Source organism: Xiphophorus couchianus, chromosome 4 (genome assembly GCF_001444195.1).
Source record: "Xiphophorus couchianus chromosome 4, X_couchianus-1.0, whole genome shotgun sequence".
NCBI classification, from domain to species: domain Eukaryota; kingdom Metazoa; phylum Chordata; class Actinopteri; order Cyprinodontiformes; family Poeciliidae; genus Xiphophorus; species Xiphophorus couchianus.
The window spans coordinates 4,546,725-4,571,200 of record NC_040231.1 but is presented as its reverse complement, the minus strand read 5'-3'; the positions used below and the strand labels follow the sequence as shown (position 1 = coordinate 4,571,200).

The 24,476-nt window shown below is 41.9% G+C and overlaps 1 protein-coding gene across 1 annotated transcript in view; it reads right to left on the bottom strand.

The window, feature by feature from the left end:
- Positions 1–24,476, bottom strand: part of LOC114143248 (protein kinase C-binding protein NELL1) — a 237,297-nt gene that overhangs the window by 128,005 nt on the left and 84,816 nt on the right. Inside the window, exons 11-15 of the mRNA XM_028015109.1 lie at positions 18,935–19,069; positions 14,404–14,506; positions 12,184–12,257; positions 9,361–9,460; positions 1,981–2,109 (exon numbers count right to left, since the gene is read on the bottom strand). Coding sequence (XP_027870910.1) covers positions 1,981–2,109; positions 9,361–9,460; positions 12,184–12,257; positions 14,404–14,506; positions 18,935–19,069 — 541 coding nt within the window. The remainder of the gene's footprint in view (positions 1–1,980; positions 2,110–9,360; positions 9,461–12,183; positions 12,258–14,403; positions 14,507–18,934; positions 19,070–24,476) is intronic.

The window sequence follows — 24,476 nt, the reverse complement described above, 5'->3', positions numbered from 1 at the left end:
ATCACACTCAAACTGGGATTTGTTAACACTGCTCCAAAGCAGCTTTCTGATTACAAGTAAATAATGTCATAAGATGCATAATAAAACATTCATGAGGATGTGATGATCACATTTAATGATAGTAAAAGCAGAGCTGATCCTCCTGTTAATAATACACACAAGCAATTAAATTGACCTCAGCAAGAACTGCATATATCACCGACGTCGCATCAGCCTTTGGGGTTTTGTTTATAACTCAAAAACAGAGATGATTACCTCACCATTAAGGAGGGTAAGGCTTTCTCGCTGTTATCACACAGCTATCCTAAGCCACTTTCACTTGCATGTGAGGTAAAACTTCTAAAAACTATAAACATTACAAACAGAATAGAAAAAGGAAAAGCCTGAGCCAGCTGTAGGTCACAAACCCCAAACATGGATAAAGTCCATGTAGCTGAAACGGAGGCTTCCTGGTTTTAAACTGTTGATCTAGCAATCAGAGTTTCTCAGCTCTCATTTTTGGCATGGGACTGATTTGGACTGGAGTCCAACTCTAGGTTAACGTCTGATGCAATTCAAAGATGTGAAGGAAGGCTACAGGGCTCATAGCTACCAGGCTCATGGAAAGCTCAGTGGATTCAGATTGTTGTGGCTGTGATCCAAAGACAATTGCACCAAGCACTGAGCAAATCCTTCAATCCACAGACTCATGCTCTGAAGCTTCTTAATCAAATAAAGCCATTGGCTTCATCACAAGTAATCTAAGCCTGCAGCCTCCATAGACTGGGGATTTTACACAGCCAACAATTTCCACACAGGAATGATCACAGACTTCCACAGAAGAAATATTGCAAATGAGCAAAAGTCACTTTTTAAAATTCTGATAATTATTTTATTTTTTTCAAAAAAGAAACTTGTGCTAGAGCTAAGTCCAATTGACCCAAATGTTTCAAACATATGAAAACTATGTCGGCCTATACTGAAAACACATCAAGTAAAGTCTGTAAAAAGTTTACAGGTATCCTGCTGAGCCACAGCAACCCAACTGAAGGTATGATGCTGTGAACAAATATTTAGCCCCAACACATTTCTTTTTGTTTTTGGTTTTTAAAGTCAAACAAATTTTAACATCAGGCAAAGATAAAAAGAGTAAAATCGAAATGTATTTTTTAAATGAATTTGTGAATAATTGAAAAATAGAAACAGTCCAAACAAATCTGCTCATCTACTGCCATTACATGTTTTCAGTAATTCTGTCAACACTCCCAAGCTTTCAATTTGATTTCTTTTGCCATTGAGGTGGATCTGCCAGTGTGCTTCAATGTCCTGCTGTTTGACTCAAGTCCATTATTTACATCCACTTTTTTTCTGGAATTCTGTGTTAGTTTTACAAGAGATGTAATAAGATTCACCACATAAAACTTTTCCACCTTCATCATGTCAGTAGCTTTGTTTCCACTGACAATATAATTTCACATTTTGAAAATAAATTGGTTTATTTCACAAAACTGCAATGGAAACACTTTTGCAACACACAAGTTACATGATCAACAACTGGATGTTGCCACCGGAGCAAAACCATGACATTTGGAATGGAAATGCAGCTCTATGCAAATATTTGCCATAAAGCATTTTGGTAGGCCAGCCACTCCTGAAAATTTCGCCACAGTTCCATGTTCTCTCCTTTTGTGATTGTTGGGTATATATTCAGCCTATAGGAAAAGTTTAATAGAACAGGAAACTCTGGCCGTGTGAATTTTTCACAGCATTAGGTTAATAACTGAGCTCTATAAAGCAATTGTTGCCTTAAAGGAAGTCATCATACTTGTACAAAACTCAGTCTGTAGATCACAGCCTCTGTATTCCTAAAGGCAAACGATGAATTAAACGCTTCCACCCACTGCTACCAATTCAGCTGTTTTTACATCCAGGGCTGATATAAATTATGAGTCAACCTTGTGAGGCCCTGCACAACCTGAGCCGAGTAAAATAAAGTTGTACCTTCACAATAAGTAGAGTCCCCATGGATAGAGGCATAGCCGCTCTTGCATTCACACTCTGCTTTAGTATTCCTGTTTTTACACTCCGAGTTTTCTCCACAAATGAGTCCCTCCGCGCAGAAGTCATAACCTGAAAGAGAGAAGCAAAGGGAGTGATAAAATGTGCTCACTCAAGGCAATGAAAAGTTTTGTATAGACAGGCAAACACAAATGCAGCTCTGTGGAAAGAGACAAACATTTTTCATCATGAATGACAGTGAGCCTTATGTTTATGTCTATATAAAAGTGGTGCAATTTTAAAGGCTTTTCTTTTAGAGGAAGGATTCACAACAATAAAAGAAACAACCGCACAAATTGTTGCTTGCATGAGACTTGGTTGCTTATCCTACAAGGTGGAAATGTTGCCTGGATGTTTCTCTGTTGCTCTTAAACAACCTGCCATCTTCATACATTGTCTTGCTTCTTCAGAATAAAAATATATTTAATTAGAAAATTGGCAGGACAATCAATATACCAATGATGGAAATTGTGTGCAGAAATTAAATCTCAATCAGCAAACACATCATGCCTGCAGTTAGGTAACCCCAACAACAGAAATGTTGTTGCAGCACAATGTTCAGCTGAGAACCATAACACAGGAAAAAGTTTCATCAAAACATGTCAAATTACGTCATAGACTGAGTTTAATTGTTGTGTATATTACTTAGGATTGAATCACCTACATGTAACTTCATCTGAACCTGACTATCAAATTGGATTGTATTTAAAGGTAATCAATTTATTTAAATTAAAACTCAATCTTAGATTGGATTGGATCTGAAATGAATATTTTTATGTTATAGAATACCTTGTCTAATTGTGTAGGCTTTTCCATCGAAGCTTTCTTTTTGATGACTAAACTATAAAATGCATAAATGTGAACAGTTGACTTGGGGATTTAGTCAGGATACATTTCAGTTCATGTGAGCAAAGAAAAGTAGGAGAGAATAAAATGGTTAATAGAATTGGAAATCCAAGTGCCAGAAAGATTTTTCCTCAAGGACAATTTAACGTGATAATACATACAAGGTCATAATGTTATGGCAAATGTGACTCCTGTTTTTTTTTGCTTTTTTTTTATCTGCACCTCTGTAGACATAGAGCAGGCACATGCACAAGTGTAATGAAACAGATGGACCGAAAATTAGTCTGACACATGAGGATGGTGGCAGAGAGATGATTGTGTCTCACTGTGTAGATGTATTTCATCCTGTTCTGTAATGAGTGACAGACAGGCTGTGCATCTAAAGAACCTGAGAAAGAGCTTCAACTATATTACTATAACTCCATAATTCCATCTCTAAAAGGGTGCACAAATGGAAAAGAATTGATTATGGAACTATCTATATGTTCTCCTAACACAAAAAAAGTTGTGTCTGTGTGAACAGAAGTCGCTCATGATGGTCCTTTTGTTGTTTTGATTTGGAAATAATGTCCTACATTCTGCTTCATTTACTGTGGATAAACACATAAAAGTAGGGTGTGTGGAGCGAGAAAAATTAACAAAGTCCAAACCTTGTTAAAGAGAAAGAACAAAACACAGCTTTATTTCACATTTGCACAGATGGAGAGCTCAGAAGAGATCTAACTAGACAAAGGAATCACCTCTCTACATATACTGTATACCGTCCTTCTCCCACAGACAGAGTGTCAGGATCTGTGTTTTTCTGTGTTTATTTAGAGTTTTCTGTGTCCTTGAGTCTCTTCGTTGTCCTGTCCTCCCCTTGATTGTTCCCAGGTGTGTCTCGTTTCTGTGATTACCTGCCCATGTATTTAACTCCACCTGTGTTCCTTGTTCCTCGTCGGGTCCTTGTCGTTGTCAATGTCTAGTCGTCGTGTCCATCTGCCTGCTGCTCGTTGTTTGGACTGTGTTCCCGTCATTAAAATCATCATTTTCATTTCTACCTGGGCCTCAAGCGTCTGCCTCACCTCAACACCGCACCGTTTCATGACAGAAGGACCCGACCAGACCGAACGGTGAGGCACGCTATTTTTACTTTTCATCATGGACCCAGAGGAGTTAAAGGAGCTGACGGAAACGATCAGCGAGTATGAGGAGGCTATGGCCAAGCCGTACGCTGCCGGCCGACGCCTCGGTTTCGCCATCCGCTTGGGACTGTTGCTGGACTACTGGGTTCCTCGTTTTCCGCACCCGGGGTTGGTGGAGTTGCAGAGGGAGGCAGAGTGGGAGCGTAAGGCGGCCCTAGCCGTCATGGCTGGCGAACCTCTGCCTCCCAAGCCGCACAGTTTCTCCGCCAGCCCAGATCCCGCTCCAGTTCCGGGACCAGCAACTCCAGCCAGCGTTCCAGCCGGCGCCCCCGAGGCCGTTTCAGCCGGCGCACTCCAGGCCGAATCAGCCGGCGTTCCTGCCGGCGCACCGGAGGCCGTTCCAGCCGGCGCACCCGAGGCCGAATCAGCCGGCGTTCCAGCCGGCGCACCCGAGGCCGAATCAGCCGGCGTTCCTGCCGGCGCACCGGAGGCCGTTCCAGCCGGCGTTCCTGCCGGCGCACCGGAGGCCGTTCCAGCCGGCGTTCCTGCCGGCGCACCCGAGACCCAGACCCCCTGCGTTCCTCCCGAGACCGAGACCCCCTGCGTTCCTCCCGAGACCGAGACCCCCTGCGTTCCACCCGAGACCGAGACCCCCTGCGTTCCACCCGAGACCGAGACCCCCTGCGTTCCACCCGAGACCGAGACCCCCAGCGATCCACCCGAGACCGAGACCCCCAGCGATCCACCCGAGACCGAGACCCCCAGCGATCCACCCGAGACCGAGACTCCCAGCGATCCACCCGAGACCGAGACTCCCAGCGATCCACCCGAGACCGAGACTCCCAGCGTTCCGACCGAGACCGAGACTCCCAGCGATCCACCCGAGACCGAGACCCCCAGCGATCCACCCGAGACCGAGACCCCCAGCGATCCACCCGAGACCGAGACCCCCAGCGATCCACCCGAGACCGAGACTCCCAGCGATCCACCCGAGACCGAGACTCCCAGCGTTCCGACCGAGACTCCCAGCGTTCCGACCGAGACTCAGTCCCCGTCCGTTCCACCCGAGACTCAGACCCCCAGTGTTCCACCCGAGACTCAGACCCCCAGTGTTCCACCCGAGACCCCGACTCTCTGTGCTTCACCAGAGACCCTGCCTCGGGGGGCTCGTCGTCGCCGTCTGTGGGCGGCCCCCGGGACTCATCATGGCCACCTCCAGCGCCGCGGACGGCCGCCGGACCGCCTCCGTGGTTCCCGCCTCCAGCGCCGCGGACGGCCGCCGGACCGCCTCCGTGGTTCCCGCCTCCAGCGCCGCGGACGGCCGCCGGACCGCCTCCGTGGTTCCCGCCTCCAGCGCCGCGGACGGCCGCCGGACCGCCTCCGTGGTTCCCGCCTCCAGCGCCGCGGACGGCCGCCGGACCGCCTCCGTGGTTCCCGCCTCCAGCGCCGCGGACGGCCGCCGGACCGCCTCCGTGGTTCCCGCCGCCGCGGACGACCGCCAGACCACCTCTGTGGTTCCCGCCTCCTTTGCCTCCGCCCACCCTGTGGGTAGTTTTTTGTTTGTTTATGGACTCTTGGCCCTTCTTGTGTTTCCGCCCACGATGGTGGGTTGTTTTTTGTTTTTCTGGACTCTGGCCCCCCATCCAGCGCCCCTCCGCCCACCCTTGTTGTGTTTTCTTTTTGTGGGCGTCTGGTAGCCGCCCTTGAGGGGGGGGTACTGTCAGGATCTGTGTTTTTCTGTGTTTATTTAGAGTTTTCTGTGTCCTTGAGTCTCTTCGTTGTCCTGTCCTCCCCTTGATTGTTCCCAGGTGTGTCTCGTTTCTGTGATTACCTGCCCATGTATTTAACTCCACCTGTGTTCCTTGTTCCTCGTCGGGTCCTTGTCGTTGTCAATGTCTAGTCGTCGTGTCCATCTGCCTGCTGCTCGTTGTTTGGACTGTGTTCCCGTCATTAAAATCATCATTTTCATTTCTACCTGGGCCTCAAGCGTCTGCCTCACCTCAACACCGCACCGTTTCATGACAGAAGGACCCGACCAGACCGAACGGTGAGGCACGCTATTTTTACTTTTCATCATGGACCCAGAGGAGTTAAAGGAGCTGACGGAAACGATCAGCGAGTATGAGGAGGCTATGGCCAAGCCGTACGCTGCCGGCCGACGCCTCGGTTTCGCCATCCGCTTGGGACTGTTGCTGGACTACTGGGTTCCTCGTTTTCCGCACCCGGGGTTGGTGGAGTTGCAGAGGGAGGCAGAGTGGGAGCGTAAGGCGGCCCTAGCCGTCATGGCTGGCGAACCTCTGCCTCCCAAGCCGCACAGTTTCTCCGCCAGCCCAGATCCCGCTCCAGTTCCGGGACCAGCAACTCCAGCCAGCGTTCCAGCCGGCGCCCCCGAGGCCGTTTCAGCCGGCGCACTCCAGGCCGAATCAGCCGGCGTTCCTGCCGGCGCACCGGAGGCCGTTCCAGCCGGCGCACCCGAGGCCGAATCAGCCGGCGTTCCAGCCGGCGCACCCGAGGCCGAATCAGCCGGCGTTCCTGCCGGCGCACCGGAGGCCGTTCCAGCCGGCGTTCCTGCCGGCGCACCGGAGGCCGTTCCAGCCGGCGTTCCTGCCGGCGCACCGGAGGCCGTTCCAGCCGGCGTTCCTGCCGGCGCACCCGAGACCCAGACCCCCTGCGTTCCTCCCGAGACCGAGACCCCCTGCGTTCCTCCCGAGACCGAGACCCCCTGCGTTCCACCCGAGACCGAGACCCCCTGCGTTCCACCCGAGACCGAGACCCCCTGCGTTCCACCCGAGACCGAGACCCCCAGCGATCCACCCGAGACCGAGACCCCCAGCGATCCACCCGAGACCGAGACCCCCAGCGATCCACCCGAGACCGAGACTCCCAGCGATCCACCCGAGACCGAGACTCCCAGCGATCCACCCGAGACCGAGACTCCCAGCGTTCCGACCGAGACCGAGACTCCCAGCGATCCACCCGAGACCGAGACCCCCAGCGATCCACCCGAGACCGAGACCCCCAGCGATCCACCCGAGACCGAGACTCCCAGCGATCCACCCGAGACCGAGACTCCCAGCGATCCACCCGAGACCGAGACTCCCAGCGTTCCGACCGAGACTCCCAGCGTTCCGACCGAGACTCAGTCCCCGTCCGTTCCACCCGAGACTCAGACCCCCAGTGTTCCACCCGAGACTCAGACCCCCAGTGTTCCACCCGAGACCCCGACTCTCTGTGCTTCACCAGAGACCCTGCCTCGGGGGGCTCGTCGTCGCCGTCTGTGGGCGGCCCCCGGGACTCATCATGGCCACCTCCAGCGCCGCGGACGGCCGCCGGACCGCCTCCGTGGTTCCCGCCTCCAGCGCCGCGGACGGCCGCCGGACCGCCTCCGTGGTTCCCGCCTCCAGCGCCGCGGACGGCCGCCGGACCGCCTCCGTGGTTCCCGCCTCCAGCGCCGCGGACGGCCGCCGGACCGCCTCCGTGGTTCCCGCCTCCAGCGCCGCGGACGGCCGCCGGACCGCCTCCGTGGTTCCCGCCTCCAGCGCCGCGGACGGCCGCCGGACCGCCTCCGTGGTTCCCGCCTCCAGCGCCGCGGACGGCCGCCGGACCGCCTCCGTGGTTCCCGCCTCCAGCGCCGCGGACGGCCGCCGGACCGCCTCCGTGGTTCCCGCCGCCGCGGACGACCGCCAGACCACCTCTGTGGTTCCCGCCTCCTTTGCCTCCGCCCACCCTGTGGGTAGTTTTTTGTTTGTTTATGGACTCTTGGCCCTTCTTGTGTTTCCGCCCACGATGGTGGGTTGTTTTTTGTTTTTCTGGACTCTGGCCCCCCATCCAGCGCCCCTCCGCCCACCCTTGTTGTGTTTTCTTTTTGTGGGCGTCTGGTAGCCGCCCTTGAGGGGGGGGTACTGTCAGGATCTGTGTTTTTCTGTGTTTATTTAGAGTTTTCTGTGTCCTTGAGTCTCTTCGTTGTCCTGTCCTCCCCTTGATTGTTCCCAGGTGTGTCTCGTTTCTGTGATTACCTGCCCATGTATTTAACTCCACCTGTGTTCCTTGTTCCTCGTCGGGTCCTTGTCGTTGTCAATGTCTAGTCGTCGTGTCCATCTGCCTGCTGCTCGTTGTTTGGACTGTGTTCCCGTCATTAAAATCATCATTTTCATTTCTACCTGGGCCTCAAGCGTCTGCCTCACCTCAACACCGCACCGTTTCATGACACAGAGTGTCACCACCAACATTCCCAAGGAGCTAATCAGATTAATACACACACAGAGAAAAATGCAACTTTCAGTTAAAAATGGGTTTCAGACAGAATATTCTGTGTCTAATAATAATCACTCCGCCGTCGGTCTGGTCTTGTCCCTCCGCAAGGTGTGACAACTATTTACTTATCGCCTGTTGCTAAGCTTCTGCCCCACTGAGGCAAACTGTGAAGGCTAAAAAGAGAAACAATGACTCTGTAAGACTGAGTGAGACATAATAAACTGATTAAACATTGTAAGATTAATATTAAATAAACTTCTAATAAAAGTAAACACACTGTAAATAATTATTTTATTCCACAGGTGGGAAATGGAGGAGTTCTAGGAAAGTAATATTTAATTGCAAAGTCCTATCATATAAACTTGCACTCTTCAATCTCCTGCTGAAAGTTCCTTTATTCAACCCATTCTTTCTCACAGTCATCAATTCTTCTTCTCCCTTCACTTTCCAACACATTTACTTTGATTACTACATTTTTCTCCCCACCTTTAATTTTCTAATCATTTTCGTTTATTTTCTTTCATCTTATCCTTGTTTTTAAGTATATTTTCCTTTCATTCACTATAAATATTTGTTCATCTTTCTTTCTCTTATGCATGTTTCCTCTCCCTTTCTCAAAATATGGTGTGTGTGAGGCATATTGCCAATCTTATCAAAAACAAGAGCACAAGTTTCTTCCAGCCAAACTTGCCCTGTGTTTTCTTTCTCTTTTTTCCCATAATGGTGCCTAATGGTATCATAACTGCCAGCTGCATACAGTTTGTTTATTCAATGTATTTACTGACAGACTGGTGGCTATTTACCTTGTAGTAGTTCCCTGCCAAAGCAGCAGGACCCGGGTAAATTGGCATAGCAGGTGCTCTGCAAAAGACAGCCCAATCTGCTCTGATAGCTATCTTAGCCAAAAAAGAAACAAAAACAAAATACATTCACAGGAACGGAAAGGTAGAGAAATATTGCGAGTGTCCAGCTTAATCAACATGTAGAAAAGGTTGTTTTCACTACTCGTTGTGGAGAACACCAGTGCACACAGATCCAAAGAGAGGATAGCGTGGATAGTTGTGGATAGCGGAAAGATTGCGGTAAATGGAAGCCATACCTCTGCAAACATTGCAGCATCTGCCCTCTGGTAAGATCTGCTCACCGGTGGTGCAGTTAATCTCCGGGCATGTTTCTGTAACCTTTACCATCAAGCCATTCTGCAAGGACAAAATACAGGCAGGAGATTATACTTTGTAATACTGGGGTCAAAGCCATGAAGGTCTATGCAGTAAGGGTAACTTATTTTAACCGGAAAATAATGGAGTCTTATAATTTAATCTTTTACAGGGTGGAAACTTGCAACCCATTAGTCATATAATCACTTCAAGCATTCTGTCTTAAGCCTCTGAAATAAGTATAAATATGATAAATATTCCCTTTTCTTGTATGTTCATTAATATTTTGTAGGTTGTGAGTCTTAAGAGATTTCACATAAAGATTTCAGTAGGATTGCGTTGAGACTCAAGGATAAAACATGTTTTCTTTAACTTCTGAAAATAAAAAGCGGAATAACTTGTATTATTTTCTACAAAATATATATTATTTTAGAAATATAATATGTAGAAATTTGAAGTCACCAACACAGCAGGCTAACCTACTAAAAGTAGTTAGCATTGGGTAAAAAAAGGGAAGTGCTAATCTCTGTATTACTGGTAATAAAACAAGCAGGCCAACAACATCTTGTAAAACCTTTTGACATTTTGTCATTTTACAACCATAAATGTTAATTTGTATGGTTTAGGGGTTTCTGTGATCATTTCAAGCTGTGAATCTCTGAAGCTCCTCCATATTTGCCATTTGTCCTGCTTCTGTGATAATTATTGGTTATCGGTTTAGTATCAACCACAGTGCCCCTGCGGGTGATCAAATGTTGGAATTTGTGTCTAAAGTCAGTTCGTCACTGATCACAATTTATTGGACTCCATAATATGAATTTTACACAGTTTGTTGTCCCATAATTGTCTATTTTACATGAAGAGATTCTTTAGAAAACACCCACTTCCTGAGATACATGAGTAACTTTTGATCATAAAAAGCTTAACTTTCAATAAAATTAAACAAATACAAGAATCAAATTAAGGTCCCGGTTTGCTTTATTATGTTGGTCTATCTATATCATAAAATCCCAATAAATACATTGGAAATGTTTGGTTGTACTATGGCAAAATGTGAAAAACAATCAAGCCGTGTATGCATGCATTTCAACAGGGTTACATTGTATTAATCTGAACATTGCGAGTTTAACAGTTTAGAAAAGTATTCTAAAACTTTACTGTCAAGGAGAAAATGTGACAAAACTAGGATATTTTAGGACACTCCTTTAGGACGTTAACACAACAAAGAAGTAAATGTGAAGTCTGACTATATTGGTCACAAATGAAAAATGGTTATCAATACTGAAACTGTTAAGGCAGAAATGAACTTGCAACCAAAGCAAGGACACAAAAATAAATAAAAGTTGTCTATACGGGTTTTTAAACAACAATGACTGCAGCAGCCTGGCTGGTATGTAAGCATGTTGGGAGTCCTCGGTGATTTCTCAAGGTCTTTCGCCCAAAATCAATATATTAGTTTTGTCCTTCACAGCTCCCTTTCACGGTATATCTTTTATATCTAAAATAACCTACTTTAGAACATCATTTCTAAAGCAAGCAATTCACTCATTTGATTTTTTGTTATTAAATTATATGTTAAACCTACAGGTACGTTCTTTCAAAAGTTAACCAATTAAAACTGCATATTTATTTTTCTTTGCTGCCAGAGGCTCCAAGGATTGGCTTTAATTTAATTTGCCAAGCTTTCTGTGTTAATTCTTGTTAACAGTGTTAACAAGGCTCACTCTAATGAAATGTAAGTAGTAGCATAAATCTAATACAAATCGAGATGCACCAAATTGCTAAGGTTTCCAGTACATAAGCTATTTAAAAATATTAAATCCTGTTTGTTTGTGGGTTTTTGTAATTGCATAGTTAGCCTTTTTGCCCAAGGCATAGATCCAATTTAAGTTATTTCACAACCTAAAATTTTAAATTGGCAATAGAAGCTCAAGATTGGATATTTCAGTCTCTGAGCAGATGATTGGCCTGGAACTTGAACTGTGAATTTTGGCAAAATATCAGATTCAATTCCAACCATACAGTAATTGAAGGATAACTTCATTATCACTTGTATCAGAGATTTGGCACCAGCACAACTTTGAAATTTGCAACATGACTCAAAAACCCTAATCAGGGTCACACAGCTAGGGTCACCTGCCCTTAATGTATTGGATATTATGGTCCAAAACAGAAACCCTGACAAAGAAAAACAACTCTTTCTTGAAATCGAACAATACAGATTGGTCATTCATATTCATGTTTAACAGTAAAATTTTCTGAGAGCTTGAAATAAAGCCTTGAAATAAAGTATGATGATATTTGTGGCTGGATTAATGAAAAGTCCAATAATCCCCTATGTGCTTATTTATAAGAAGTTACATTAATAAAATGATAATTTCCTCCATAGAATGCTATCTTTAAAGATAAAGGCTTTCTCACTGAGGAAAACTCACATTTATTCTGGGCTGATCTGGAAAAATGACTCCCATTATAAACCTTGCAGTGATGGAGTTTCACTCAGGCTTAGGCCTTTGTTTAGCTGGCTTCATGAGTTATTCTAATTACCTGGCTATCTCTCCATTAGAGTAAAAATAGGCAGATTGAACAGATTGCAGGAGGGTGGGAAAACTAATACAGTCTGATGGCTAATTGAATTACACACCAAGTGGTCCACCGCATGCAATCATTGCACATTTTCCCTGAAAAGATATGCCTGGTGACATTACTGTGGATAAGATGATAAATGCTAGAGAAAGGATAAGCATATAACAAAAAAAAAATACCTTGCATTCCCTGCAAGTCCTGGAAAGAAAGCGTTGACCCTCCGAAAAAGTCTGTCCCATGTAGGTACACTTAGCTGCAGATGATAGGAAATTATTAGATTAAAATGCTATGTTGTTTTCTTCAAGATAAACAAAGTAGTTGCAAGAAATAAAAACAGTTTGGCTAACCAAGTACAAGCAATAAAGGAAAAGAAAGTTTCAAGTGTAAAGGTCTGCATTTTAAATCTAGCTGGGACATTTTTTTCTTTGCTGATGAGCTTAAGTGGAGGCGAAACGAAACAGCACGTTAGGAACACAATAGATGAAGGTCTTGTAGCATATCCCTCTGGTGATAAATCAGAAATAGTAAGTGAGCCACATGATGCGAAGTCCTGCTTTCCTCCTCTCAAGGGTGCTGGACCACAGCATGCTCTGTCACAGCTCAGGAGCACAGCTTCCGCTTTCTTCTGTGCCAGAGCTCTGATGTTCGCAGAGGAGCAAGAGGAGGAAGGAGGAGTGAGCAGAGGGACAGAGGGATGCGAAGGAGGGTTGAAATTATTCAGGCGCTCTATACTTTAGGGATTTCTTTCTTTTTTCATGCAGTGTATTAAGAAAGGCACAGCATTCTGTGTGTGTGGGAGTTCATGCTAGAAATCTGTGTGCTTTGAAATGTTGCTTATTTCGTGTGTATGAAGTGTATGAAGACAGCTGCGATCTTTGCTACTTTGCCTTCATGCTGAGAGAACAACACCAGTTATGCTAGTTGTTAATCTAATTGAAACTACTTTGAAAATATAAATTAGTGTGTCTAATTTCTCCATGCATTTGGCCTTTAAACCACAAAATGCATTAATTAGAAATAACACAATGACCTCCTGCCTAATTGTGCGTGGTCCCTGTAGAGGAATGGGCTACAGTCGTCATGGTAGATGTGCTGCACTAGCTGCACCGATGTTAGCTGCAGATTGTTTAAGGCTTGTAAGTGGTGATGTGGATCAGACCTGTTTGTACAGCACAGACACTCAATTCAATTGAGACCTTAGGGAATTTGGAGGTCAAGTCAACACCTCAAGCTTGTTGTGCTTCTCAAAACATTCCTGAACCATGTTTGCTTTGTGGCAGAGTGAATAATTCTGCTCAAAGAAGCTAAAAGTACCCTGATTGTTCTGCTCTGTACTACTGTGTCAAGAAATCAACAACTTTATCAGTTTTGATTGATCAAGTTGTCAAACTTCACAGCTCCCTTTCATGGTCAACAAACTTTCTAAAATTCTTCCACTTATCCATTTTTCCTGCTTCTGACACATCAAACTGCCATGATGAATTTTTTTGGCATCACCTGTCTTTAATCATAATGTTTTGCCTCAGAATAGAATAGAGTCATTGCCATTCTAACAATAAAACATTCTGTCAATACATTTGTGTGAAATTTACCAGATATAAACAATGTCCAACTTAAAAACATACGATAAAAAATTACTTTTATTGCACTTTGAAAAAAAACGTTAACCTAAAACTCTACTAGATTATATATAAATTACTTTAATATAGATCATGTCAAATTGACCACTTAGCATTCAGAATGGTGATGACTAAAAACTATCTCTCTGTTTGTTAGTTCTAGTTTTTATAGATCTTCATAGAGCTATAGATTTGTGGGGAATACATAAGAAGAAACAGAACAGTGATCCCACAGGTTCACAAATCTGATATATTGACTATAAAAGATACATATTTAGTTTAAAGTGCTAAGATGCAGTAACCTCTATACTTTAAGCTGAATAGAAATAGCAGCACCAAAGCCACTGTGCTACTGATAAGTAAGTATTTTTCTGAACTGGATATCTAAACTACAATTTGAAACTGTGATAAGAATAATTTTGAAACACACAAAGTCAAGAAAGCCCTTTAGAAATGTTATTGTAACTTTTTGTCAGGTCTAATTAACAAACCAGTCAAGTGCTACTATCTGACGCTCTGCGAAAGTACCCAACAATTATTGTTGATTTATTAAAGTAAACAAATTATGGTGCTTTCAATTACAGCTCAGTGTTCATTTCAGGGGGGTTACAGTCTGCGATTCTTTTTTAGATACTGTGATTAAATTCTTATTCTTATTAAATTCTTGACCAGAGGCCATGTGTACACTCTGAAACATAATTTTGCAAAGTAACTACAGAGATCTGTGATGGATATGTCTATATCTTTCTATCTGCATGCGGTGTATGAGCTAATACTTACGTCGGCACGTTTTACAGCAAGTCCCATCAACATGTACAGGCAACATGTCGTCTGAGCAATTTGCTGGAGGACAGAAGATCCTGCGACACTCCACCACACCGTTCTTTTGGATCATTATGAAAGAAAAAAAAACAATATTACAATTTCTGTGTTCAAATTAGTTAAATTAATCTGCTTTGTCTAAGAATGAACACTAGGGGGTCTTGACAAAGACACTTTTAAATGACTAAACTCGACTACCAGCAACTTTTATTGTTCCCATTATCTATTATTTTATGTGACCTGCAACCCAAACAATCATACAGCTGCATAATTAGTCCACCAATTAAAAATGTACCACTTATTTTATGTGCACAGCTTTCAAAAAACTGCAATGAATCTGGTTTTCCCAAAGAATCAAAGTTTGTTTAATCCTTACAATTACTTTCACAGTAGCAGAGAGACTATGTTGGTTGTTGCAGTTTCCTGTCTTTGTTATCTCAAACTATACACAAGTAAATGGAACCACAATTAAATCAGCTAAATCATTGAGTCTTATCAAAACAGAGAAATAAACCTGTTAACATTAGCTTAGTGGAGGAATAAAGAGCGAGTTTACTAAAGTCTGAGTTGAATCAAAAAATGCCAGAAATACTAGTTGGGATAAAATATATGTTGTTGTCAAATTAAGCAACATACTATTAAATGTTTCAGCAATTTTTCAAGCATTTTTATTGGATCAACTTTAATGGATTTTTCTTTTAGTTTCTCCACAGATTTGCGGCTGGATTCAAGGTCATATAACAGCTTTGAATAGAAACTTTTCATTTTTAAAGGCTTATGTCCTCTCCCAACAACCTTTTGTCATTCAAAACTCCATGTTACATATATTTTTTAAACTATGTGGTAATTTGCTTTGCTAGCGCTGCTCAGAAACCTTCCATTAATGCATGATCTGACATGAACTGAAAAAAACACTCCATCAAAATTAACGCCATCTCCTTTGCATTTATTCACAGAAAAAATCCCTCAGTCTTTTTTTAAAACATTGCTTTCAAAACCAGCTTAGGCAAAAATGTAATCTCGGTATTTCTTTTTGGATGTTATTGAAAAAGTTGGTATTAGACACAAAATGTCAGAGTTGCACTTATAATGCCTAAGGCAAGTCAAACATATTTGTATAGAGCTATACTGAGCAAGCAGCACACTTGCAGTAGTCCCACTGCCTCTGCTGCAGCTATCAGTGTTACTGAAGCCTGTTCTATACCTCCTGATTACTGCTGATGTGTGTTTTCTTTCTGATTTCACTCCTCATCTTATATTCTTTGCCTGCAAGTCACTGGTATTTTTATTTGCTTGGTGGAGGGAACCAGGGATGCCAGATATAAACATTTTTTGTTTAAAACTGACAAAGTTCTGCTTTTCACACTTCTTATTATCAACTTATTCTTGACGTTCAGCTAACTGGGAACAACAAGTTGAGTAAGTTCTGTTAATAAACCAACTCTTGTTAATGATGTGTTAAATGCTTTCATGCAAAGTGTCTTCCAGTTCGATCTAGCCTCTACTGTTTGAAACTGAAACCCATCACATTTCAGAATAAAAGAAACCATATTAATCACTGAGACAGCACCATTCTTTAGTAGCCTGTTGATGTGAGGTAATTATTCAAACCCTTAAGGACTGCATTAACTTCTGAGCCTGATATCTCTCCCTGCAAGCGCCTCTTCATTTCATGAGTCATCAAAAAGGATTCTCCTAGGACACTGCGGTTATCAGTTAATGGCATGTCCACGGGAGGAAACCAGACTGACTAAACTCTTTACTGTGCTTGATGTGCTTTGATGCAGCAACTCTAAATCCTCAGGACCAAGAATGCCCTGATTAAACACATTGCATGTCCAGCCCCTATGTTTGAATGCAGACAGCCAGGTAAGGAAGCCTATTAGAGGATGTTTGCTTTGTTAGAAAGTAGGCACAGAGTGAGAAGATGGAAACAAAACAAAATGCTAAGAAAACTCAGGGTTGCAATGACTAGTAATCTATTGTTGTGAGCTGCTACAAGATTATCTGCCATGAGTATGTGATATTGCATTGAAACAGCTCCAGAGGTCATGCTATCATATATATGGTTTTTGGGTTGTTTTTTTTTTATTCACTTTCTGCTCATGGCAAGGCTTTGCATTGCTCTGAAATCCTGTAAAGGCTTTAAAAAAAATGATGTACTGCTAAGACAAAAAAGAAGTATTGTGGATCAAACTCCTGAACATTACCTGCAGCAATCTCTACTGACAATAACTGGAGTCTTCACTAGAGATGCACCGATCAGCCGTTTCCACGGCAATAATGATTTCTGGTTTTCTATGGCATGTTTTTTTTTTCTTTTTAGCCAACTGTAAATTTTCAACAATTACCTTAATACAAGAAAACATTATGGATGGTGGAGATTTTTTAGTGACAATGCAGATTTCTACGGAGCCCTACAGGGAATATGGGAATTGTTGTTTTTTTTTGCGTTCCCTCGCAGAACCTTTGCGTCGCCTTGCAAAAGGTTTTGCGTTCCCTCGCAATAATCTACTGTTCAGTTATGCGGCATAATTGAATACTCTAAGCCTTTCTTACGGTGGCCGCCGTACTTTCTGCCTTAATACAAGGTTATGTAAGGTTTTCCCATGTATGCTAATATCTCCTTGTGAAATATCTGACATTTTATATCTTTTTCTTTAGTATAGAAAGGCACCACAAACCTATGATATAAACAGAAACTTTCCGTAAGTAGGAAGGAAATGAAAATACATCCAAACTATTTGGACTATTTCTGAGTTATTATTGCGGGTAATAAATCATCTGACAGTTTTGATTGTGTCTCTGTTGTGTTCATAGTCTGAATTGTTTAAAGGGCTGCTTTCAGTGCTGTTCCATCTTAGCCTTAACAGACATAAACATGCAGTAAAAAAATCGATTTTCAATGAGTGTTCTGCACCAAACAGTTAATAATAATAAACACGTTTTCACTGCGGCTCTGTAAGAGCCATATGAATGAAATAAGTAATTACTGATATGACAGGAGCAGGTGACTTTGACACTTGGGTGGTGGGTGTGTTGATGTGGGCGAGACTGTCATCAAGTATGAATGGGAAGGTTACTGGCGCGCTGGCTTTGTGTGTATGAGGAAGCGGTGAGCAGGGTGGTCAGTCCTTGCAAAGTTTGGAGCATGATGATCAAAATGGAATAAATCGGTAATTGTGACAGAACAAAGAAGTGGTTTGGAGTTGATTGATACACGGACAGATGAGATTCCCTGAATTAACCCAGTGCGGCCCTTTACCATCATTAGTTTGTCGTGTTTTATAATAATTATACGTGTTTATTATTATTAAGTCTTTAGTGCAAAAAACTGATTGAAAGTCGATTTATTCACTGCATGTTTATGTCTGTTAAGGCTAAGATGGAACGGCACTGAAAGCAGCCCTTTAAACCATTCAGACAACCAGCACAACAGAGACACAATTAAAACTGTCAGATGACTTATTACCCACGATAATAACTCAGAAATGTCCAAATTAGGAGGTACTTTTATTTCTATTCTACTTGCGGAAAGTTTCTGTTTATATCATAGGTTTTTGGTGCCTTTCTATCCTAAACAAAAAGATATAAAACTTCAGATATTTCACGACATATTAACATTCATGGAAAAACCTTACATAACCTTATATTAAAGCAGAAAGTACGGCGGCCACTGTACTTTCTGCCTTTCTTACAGCCTTTCTGAATACTGTAAGAAAGGTTTACAGTATTCAATCATGCCGCATGAACTGATCAGTACAGTATTCCAAGGGAACATAAAACCTTTTGCGAGGTAATGCAAAAGTATTGCGAGGGAACACAAAAGAACAAAAATTCCCCATGATCCCTGGAGGGCTCCGTAGATTTCTGACGTTTTAACACTGCACTTTCAATGTTTTTTTTAAGCTTTACATCATGTTATAATGTTATTCTCTCATCAAAAACATACCTAGAGTGTTGCTTTGATTCTTTCATGCATATCCGAGAAATCCTTTAATCTCCATGGCAACCATTCAGTTGTGCAAAACGCCTGGTTGAACCTAGCTCCTCCTCGGCGCTGCAGTTTCCAACCTTCCACCTTACATAGCAACCCTCCCCTTTCACTGCCCCACTCTGCTCCTTCAGACTAGCCAGCAACAATAAGCAAACACCTGGTGGGACTGAGCATCGGCTAAGTTCGTTATACAAGCTATTTCTTATTGCAACCCTAGTAAAAATGTTATTAAAGAGTTAATAGAGAAGTGATGTGAAGGCAGAGTTTTTAAAAGAGACGGAGGTCAAATTTCAAGTCAAATTTGATATAAGTAGCATTATTACATCAACTGAAGGTAACACAGTTACTCGATTATGCTATAAAATGGCATTATGTGCCTGAAAAATACACAATACTTCACCTTTGAAGCATACTGCAGTTTTTACTGTATATTGGACAATAGTAACACTTGAATGAACAGGTTTCTTGGCTTTCTAAGAGGGTAACACTTACCTTACAAGCACAGTTCCTGCAGTTTTCCGGCTCCACCCACAGCTCTTTGTCCCGGTACACCAGGCCGTTGGCGCTGCAGGTCCTCTCACAGTGACAGCCCTCCAGTTGGGTCAGTCTAGACTCTGCATAGTTCAGCTGCACACAGAATCACAAGAGCCATTTTACAGTTTGAAAATACACCACAGTTGCCCGTCACCCATCTTCCCCCGCCCGTCCCTTATCCTCTGGTCAAGTTTCATGGAGAGCTTCTCCACCAAGAGTCACTCTTTTAAAGGGCAAATAAAACAAAAGGGGATCATCATTCAGCTCAAGCTCCTCTCCTCAGGCAATGATCTGCTGAGATATGACAGAGAGGAATGACAGCTCCCACTCTGCCCTTCTCCTCCTATTTGTGCACCCTCATCAATTTATTTTTCTTCAATTTATTTCATACTCACTCTCCACTGTTGTCCCTCAGAAAACTAACTCAAAAATGTGGCAAAGAAGGGCCACTTGGAAGGGGGCTGAAGGTGAGTTGTGTTTTAAAGCCATTGTTAAGAATGTATCCATATTCCAACCAAAATGATGTAGCCAGAAATATGTTAGCATAACTGATTGACGTTTAAAGAAAACATTTGGAGCTACATTTGTCAGCAAAGATTAATTCTGTGAATAAGAAATGTGTCAATTAATTGTTTTCTAATCAAACAGCGAATTAACTTGAATAATGTTGTGACAACTTCCACACTGTGTGACACAATTAGCTTTTTACAGTGATATTAATTATAGTTAACAGATTAGGTAGATGTAACGCTAAGTATGGATATGAGTTAAAATACGACATTTAAAAGTGCTTTTAAATGAATAACCTCTTTGTATAATTAACAGGTAATGAATAACAATGAACTGTTGTAAAAAAAAATAGTAATACCTACAATATCAACTAAAAAAGCTTTAAAAACAAGTCTGTTCTGATAAGTTCCCCAAACTTCCTCGGTTTCTTCATTAACGTTTTCACGCAGATGCTCATCAACTTCGGAATATGTTAAAAATAAATCATAAAGGACTAAGGCTATATTAATCAACTGATTAGGAGAATCTTCAAATGGAAGAAAAAAATCTTTTGTCACCATCTCTGCATGTGACTGACCAACAGAGGTCATTGTAAGTTACTTTACAAAATGAATGAAGGGGATGTTTAACCCAAAATGGCACAAGACAAAGACAACACAGATTACGTTAAATTTGGAGGTCACTCATATTAGCTAAAAATAAGAAAACAGAGGTTACAATTTGAGCAATCTTTTACAATTTAGACATTCGTAGAATGGAAAAATGTCTGATCTGATCTGATTAGCTTTAACTTCAACTACAACGTATAGATCAGGCGTGTCCAAAGTCGGTCCTCAAGGGCCGGCATCCTGCATGTTTTTGTTCTCTCCCTGGTTGTAGTAACAACCTTCTCAGCTTGTCAATGTTCTCCTAAGGCCTCTAATGAGCCATCATTGGATCCAGGTGCGTTAAACCAGGGAGAGAACTAAAACACACAGGATGGCGGCCCTCCAGGACCGACTTTGGACACCCCTGGTATAGATGATTCAGTCAGAGTCAGTCATAAACAGGTTAAAATCAAACATTCTGTCTTGTATCAGTGATTTAGGCTAATGGTAGCATTATTGCTTAAATGCTACATCCAGCATGCATTTTGTTGCTGACCATGTCTTCCCTTTAAGACAACAGTGTGCCAAACCTCTTATGGCTGTTTGCGGCAGAAAAATGCACCGTGTGACAAAGCTGAAACAATCTCACACTGTCTTTCACAGATCTCAGTCTAACAGAGCACCTTTAGAATATGGAGGAAAGAGCAGAAACTTTCAGCTGGTAGCTTTTTTTTTTTTGACGTGTTAAAAAAAAAGTTGGTGCACATGTCAGATACGTAGAAAGATGTTGTACCATTATTTACCTGAGGCAGTTTATCTTTCTATGCAGATATTCAGAGGTTCAACAGGAATATTTGTGCACAAGTTGTCGAACTGAAGAATTGCTAAATTAGAATCAAGTTTACATTTGGAACCTTTATTCATCTGAAATGTTTTGTGTGGGTGTGAAAAGAGTTCCTCTGAGGTGAGCTGTGAAGAGCTTTAAAGCTTCTCCATAAACCGAATGTGGAAAATTACTTCAGCTTTTGTAAAGCGCAGACTTTATGAAGTGGTTTAGGTCATTTCCAACCAGAAATGTGACGTGTAGTAAAAGGTTTAGAAGCACAAGTAGTACATAAATAACTGCCCATGTGGAAGGTGAGGCAATTTTTAAAGTCCCATTGATATTACCAGGCAGGTTCATCTCAGAAATTATAGGTTCACTCGAGAGAGTGTCAAAACTGGTTACACTCCCACCACCTCTCCTCGGCAACTCGGTCACGTCTCAATTTCAAAAGTAGAGGAGTTGGTGCGATTGAAGCTTCTGAGGAAAAATGAAAAACACTAGATGTCACTGAGGCATTTTGCGCTGTTTAAAGGGGTCCCTGCTGAAGAGCTGTTAGAGTTGTGAGTGGTGGAGACGCATCTCAACAGACCTCTAAACAAAATGTTTGAAATGTAGTTTCAAAGGCTTGGGGTCTGCCTCGAGGCACCGCAGAGGAATACCTCTCCGGTACAACCTGAGCATCAAATGGCACCATGATGCGGCACAAAGGACTCAGGGGCTAATAGGCATGTAGCTTCTATTGTCAATACACAAGGCAAGAAGACATGTGAAAGAATAAATAAAAAAAAAAATCATATCTTTATAAGGGAAGGCAAGTGGAAAAATGCTAGAGAAGAAATACCTATGGTATCTTTTTTTTGTTTGTAATTTTTGCTACTAAAATTCTAGTAGCCACTGAAATCTGCAGCAATTAGAAACATTTTATTTTAAACCAAGATAATTAAGGATGCTGGATGTTAGATTGTCCAACAAATATTTTCAAGAATAATAATTTTGCATAATTTATTTTAATTCTGAGAATACTTCAAACTGTTGGTGAAAATAACCACACACTTTAATCTTTGCAGAAAAACTTTGATTAGCAAATTTTGACGTCAATTGCGTGGAGGGCAAACATATTCTCAAATTTGAAGTGGCATATTTTGAGTTAATGTGCAATAGATTTATGTGTAATCTATCTTTCGTCAAATTTCCAGTTTATTTGATTATCTCCTTCCTTGGTCCAGGAAGTCCAGACATTGCAGTTTATCATTATGTCAATGTCAAATTTATTTATATGGCACTTTAAAAACAGATTTTAAACTGCACCAAAGTGCAGTTTTGAACCTGTAGACCCCTATCTTCCAAATGTTTTTTCAGTTAAATTACTGCTAAAATATTTAAAAATATGTATAAATATTTATAAAATCTAATTCAATATCCTGCATATGTTTTTTTAAAAAAGAAAGACAACACATTATGAATAGTATTAAATATTGAGCTAAAAAGCATATCTGTGTTCCAGTTATATGTAATGTAATCGATATGTAACTCAGAATAAAGGATCCAGCCAGTTCATCATGTCCTCAGAGTACGCCTTTGCAGATCGTCTCTACTCAGAAGTTCAGAAGTCGAGATAAGTTGAGAATGCCAACAATGATCCAACAATATTTTATTTAATGCTTTAAAGCTGTAAAATAAGTGTTTCCTCTGAAAATCCTTCTTTTTTTGAGGATGTTTAAAGGAGCTACCAAAGTAGCCAGTACCAGCTCTAACCACAATCAAACTAAGCACCTGTTAAGACAAATTCTGTCTAACCATTGACAATTGTCAAAATGTTTACATTTTTTTTTTTTGTAATTGTCAAGAAAAAAAGTCACTTTTGACAATTATGGCTAAAAAGTGAATATTTTTGGATGAATGTTTTGATATTCATCCAGTTGAAGTGAATGTCAAAAATATTACCTACATCATAGGAAACTGTGGAAAAAAACTAAACAAATTTTTTGGTATGAAGTATTTGTAAAATATTTTACTGTTCAGTAAGTTAACATTTCAGAAGTATCTGTCTTTGCTGCTCCACTCAGCTGTAATTAACATCTAAGCTATAGAAACACAATGTCTCTGTAAAAATAAAAAATAAAAAAACACAATTTCAATATGTTTAGACAGGCAAATATGACCCCATGTTCTATCTATATCATTCATCAATAAACATTTGGTTGCACACTCAAATAAAATGCAAATTCTATCTTTTCAGTTGTAAACTGTACTACAGGTTATGTTGAATGTCTCTGGAAGCAGAATTTAGAAAAAACTTTCAGCAAACCTAGTTTAAAGTTTCAGCTTCAGTTCAGTGTATTTTGTTAAACTGTAAAAAAGAGAAAAGAAAGAAAATGGAGAAAAGAAAGTAAATCTTTCTGTTTGTCGAAAGGTAAATGGACTCACACTGCACCCAGTTTGAGTAGATTATCACTTCCCTCAAGCTGCCCAGTATTGAACACAAAGCATCACAGAAATCTAATGCTTTTAAGAGCCTCTGTGCTAATTAAATTGGTTTGGGGTTTAAATCGGAAAGCTTAATAGAAAATAACCAGGGGAATTGTTTTCACGACAAGTAAAAGCTCTGTGACTTCCGTACACGATTTGCTCCTTCCTATAAAAGACAGAAGTGTAATACATGCAAATTCTACCATGATTATCCACACACAGAGGGGCTTAGAGTCATCTCACCTCACCTTGACACTTTGCTTCACAAACTAGGATGCCAGCAATTATTCGCTGCATGCTCCATCCTTCAATTTTCCACTGCATAGGCAGAGAGCCATTTAGAGCAGGAGATGACTACATCCTCCCCGCTGTGACTTATATGTGAAGTGAGGTCAGGTGGCAAAAGGTCGAGCTGTGCTCATGCGAAGGAGGAGGCACTAACACAGCAGTAGGGTAATGGTCACCATCTCATCCTTATTTACACCCAAAATGTTCCAGATCTCACTCACCCACTGGGATGTCCTCACCTCATCCACTTCTACCTGGTATCACTCTTGCAAGTGCACCCCCACGCGCACACACACACCATTACACGCACACACAACTCATAACATGCTGATGTTGATGGCTTATGCAGACGTTTAGCCATTGAAATGGATCACTTTTTTCCCTTATGGCTTTAGCGCATTGCCCGTTAGTCTCCTGTTGAGTTGACGCAGTCACCATTTTCTCAAAACTCTCTAAACCTTGTTTGTACAACTCAGACCAATCTAAGCTTCGGTGTGGTAAGAAAGGCAACAAAATGTTTTCAGATTTTATAATCTACATTCAGCTTTCATATCTCTCGCTGTCATCAGCTCCAGATTTTGACAATCATCATCACAACACACAATAAAGATTTGTAGATCTTGCTCTGATAGATTCTTTGTCTATTTCACTGTTTTGTCACTTGAAGGTTTCTTGCCTTGTTTTTGTACTCTGTCAGTTAAACTTATTGAAACTTCATGTATTGACAAAGTACAATATTTTAAGCTTTATGTACAAAGAACATCACTTTTTTTTTTTACAAAACAATATTCAAAACAGATTTGTAAAATGATAAAGCAAA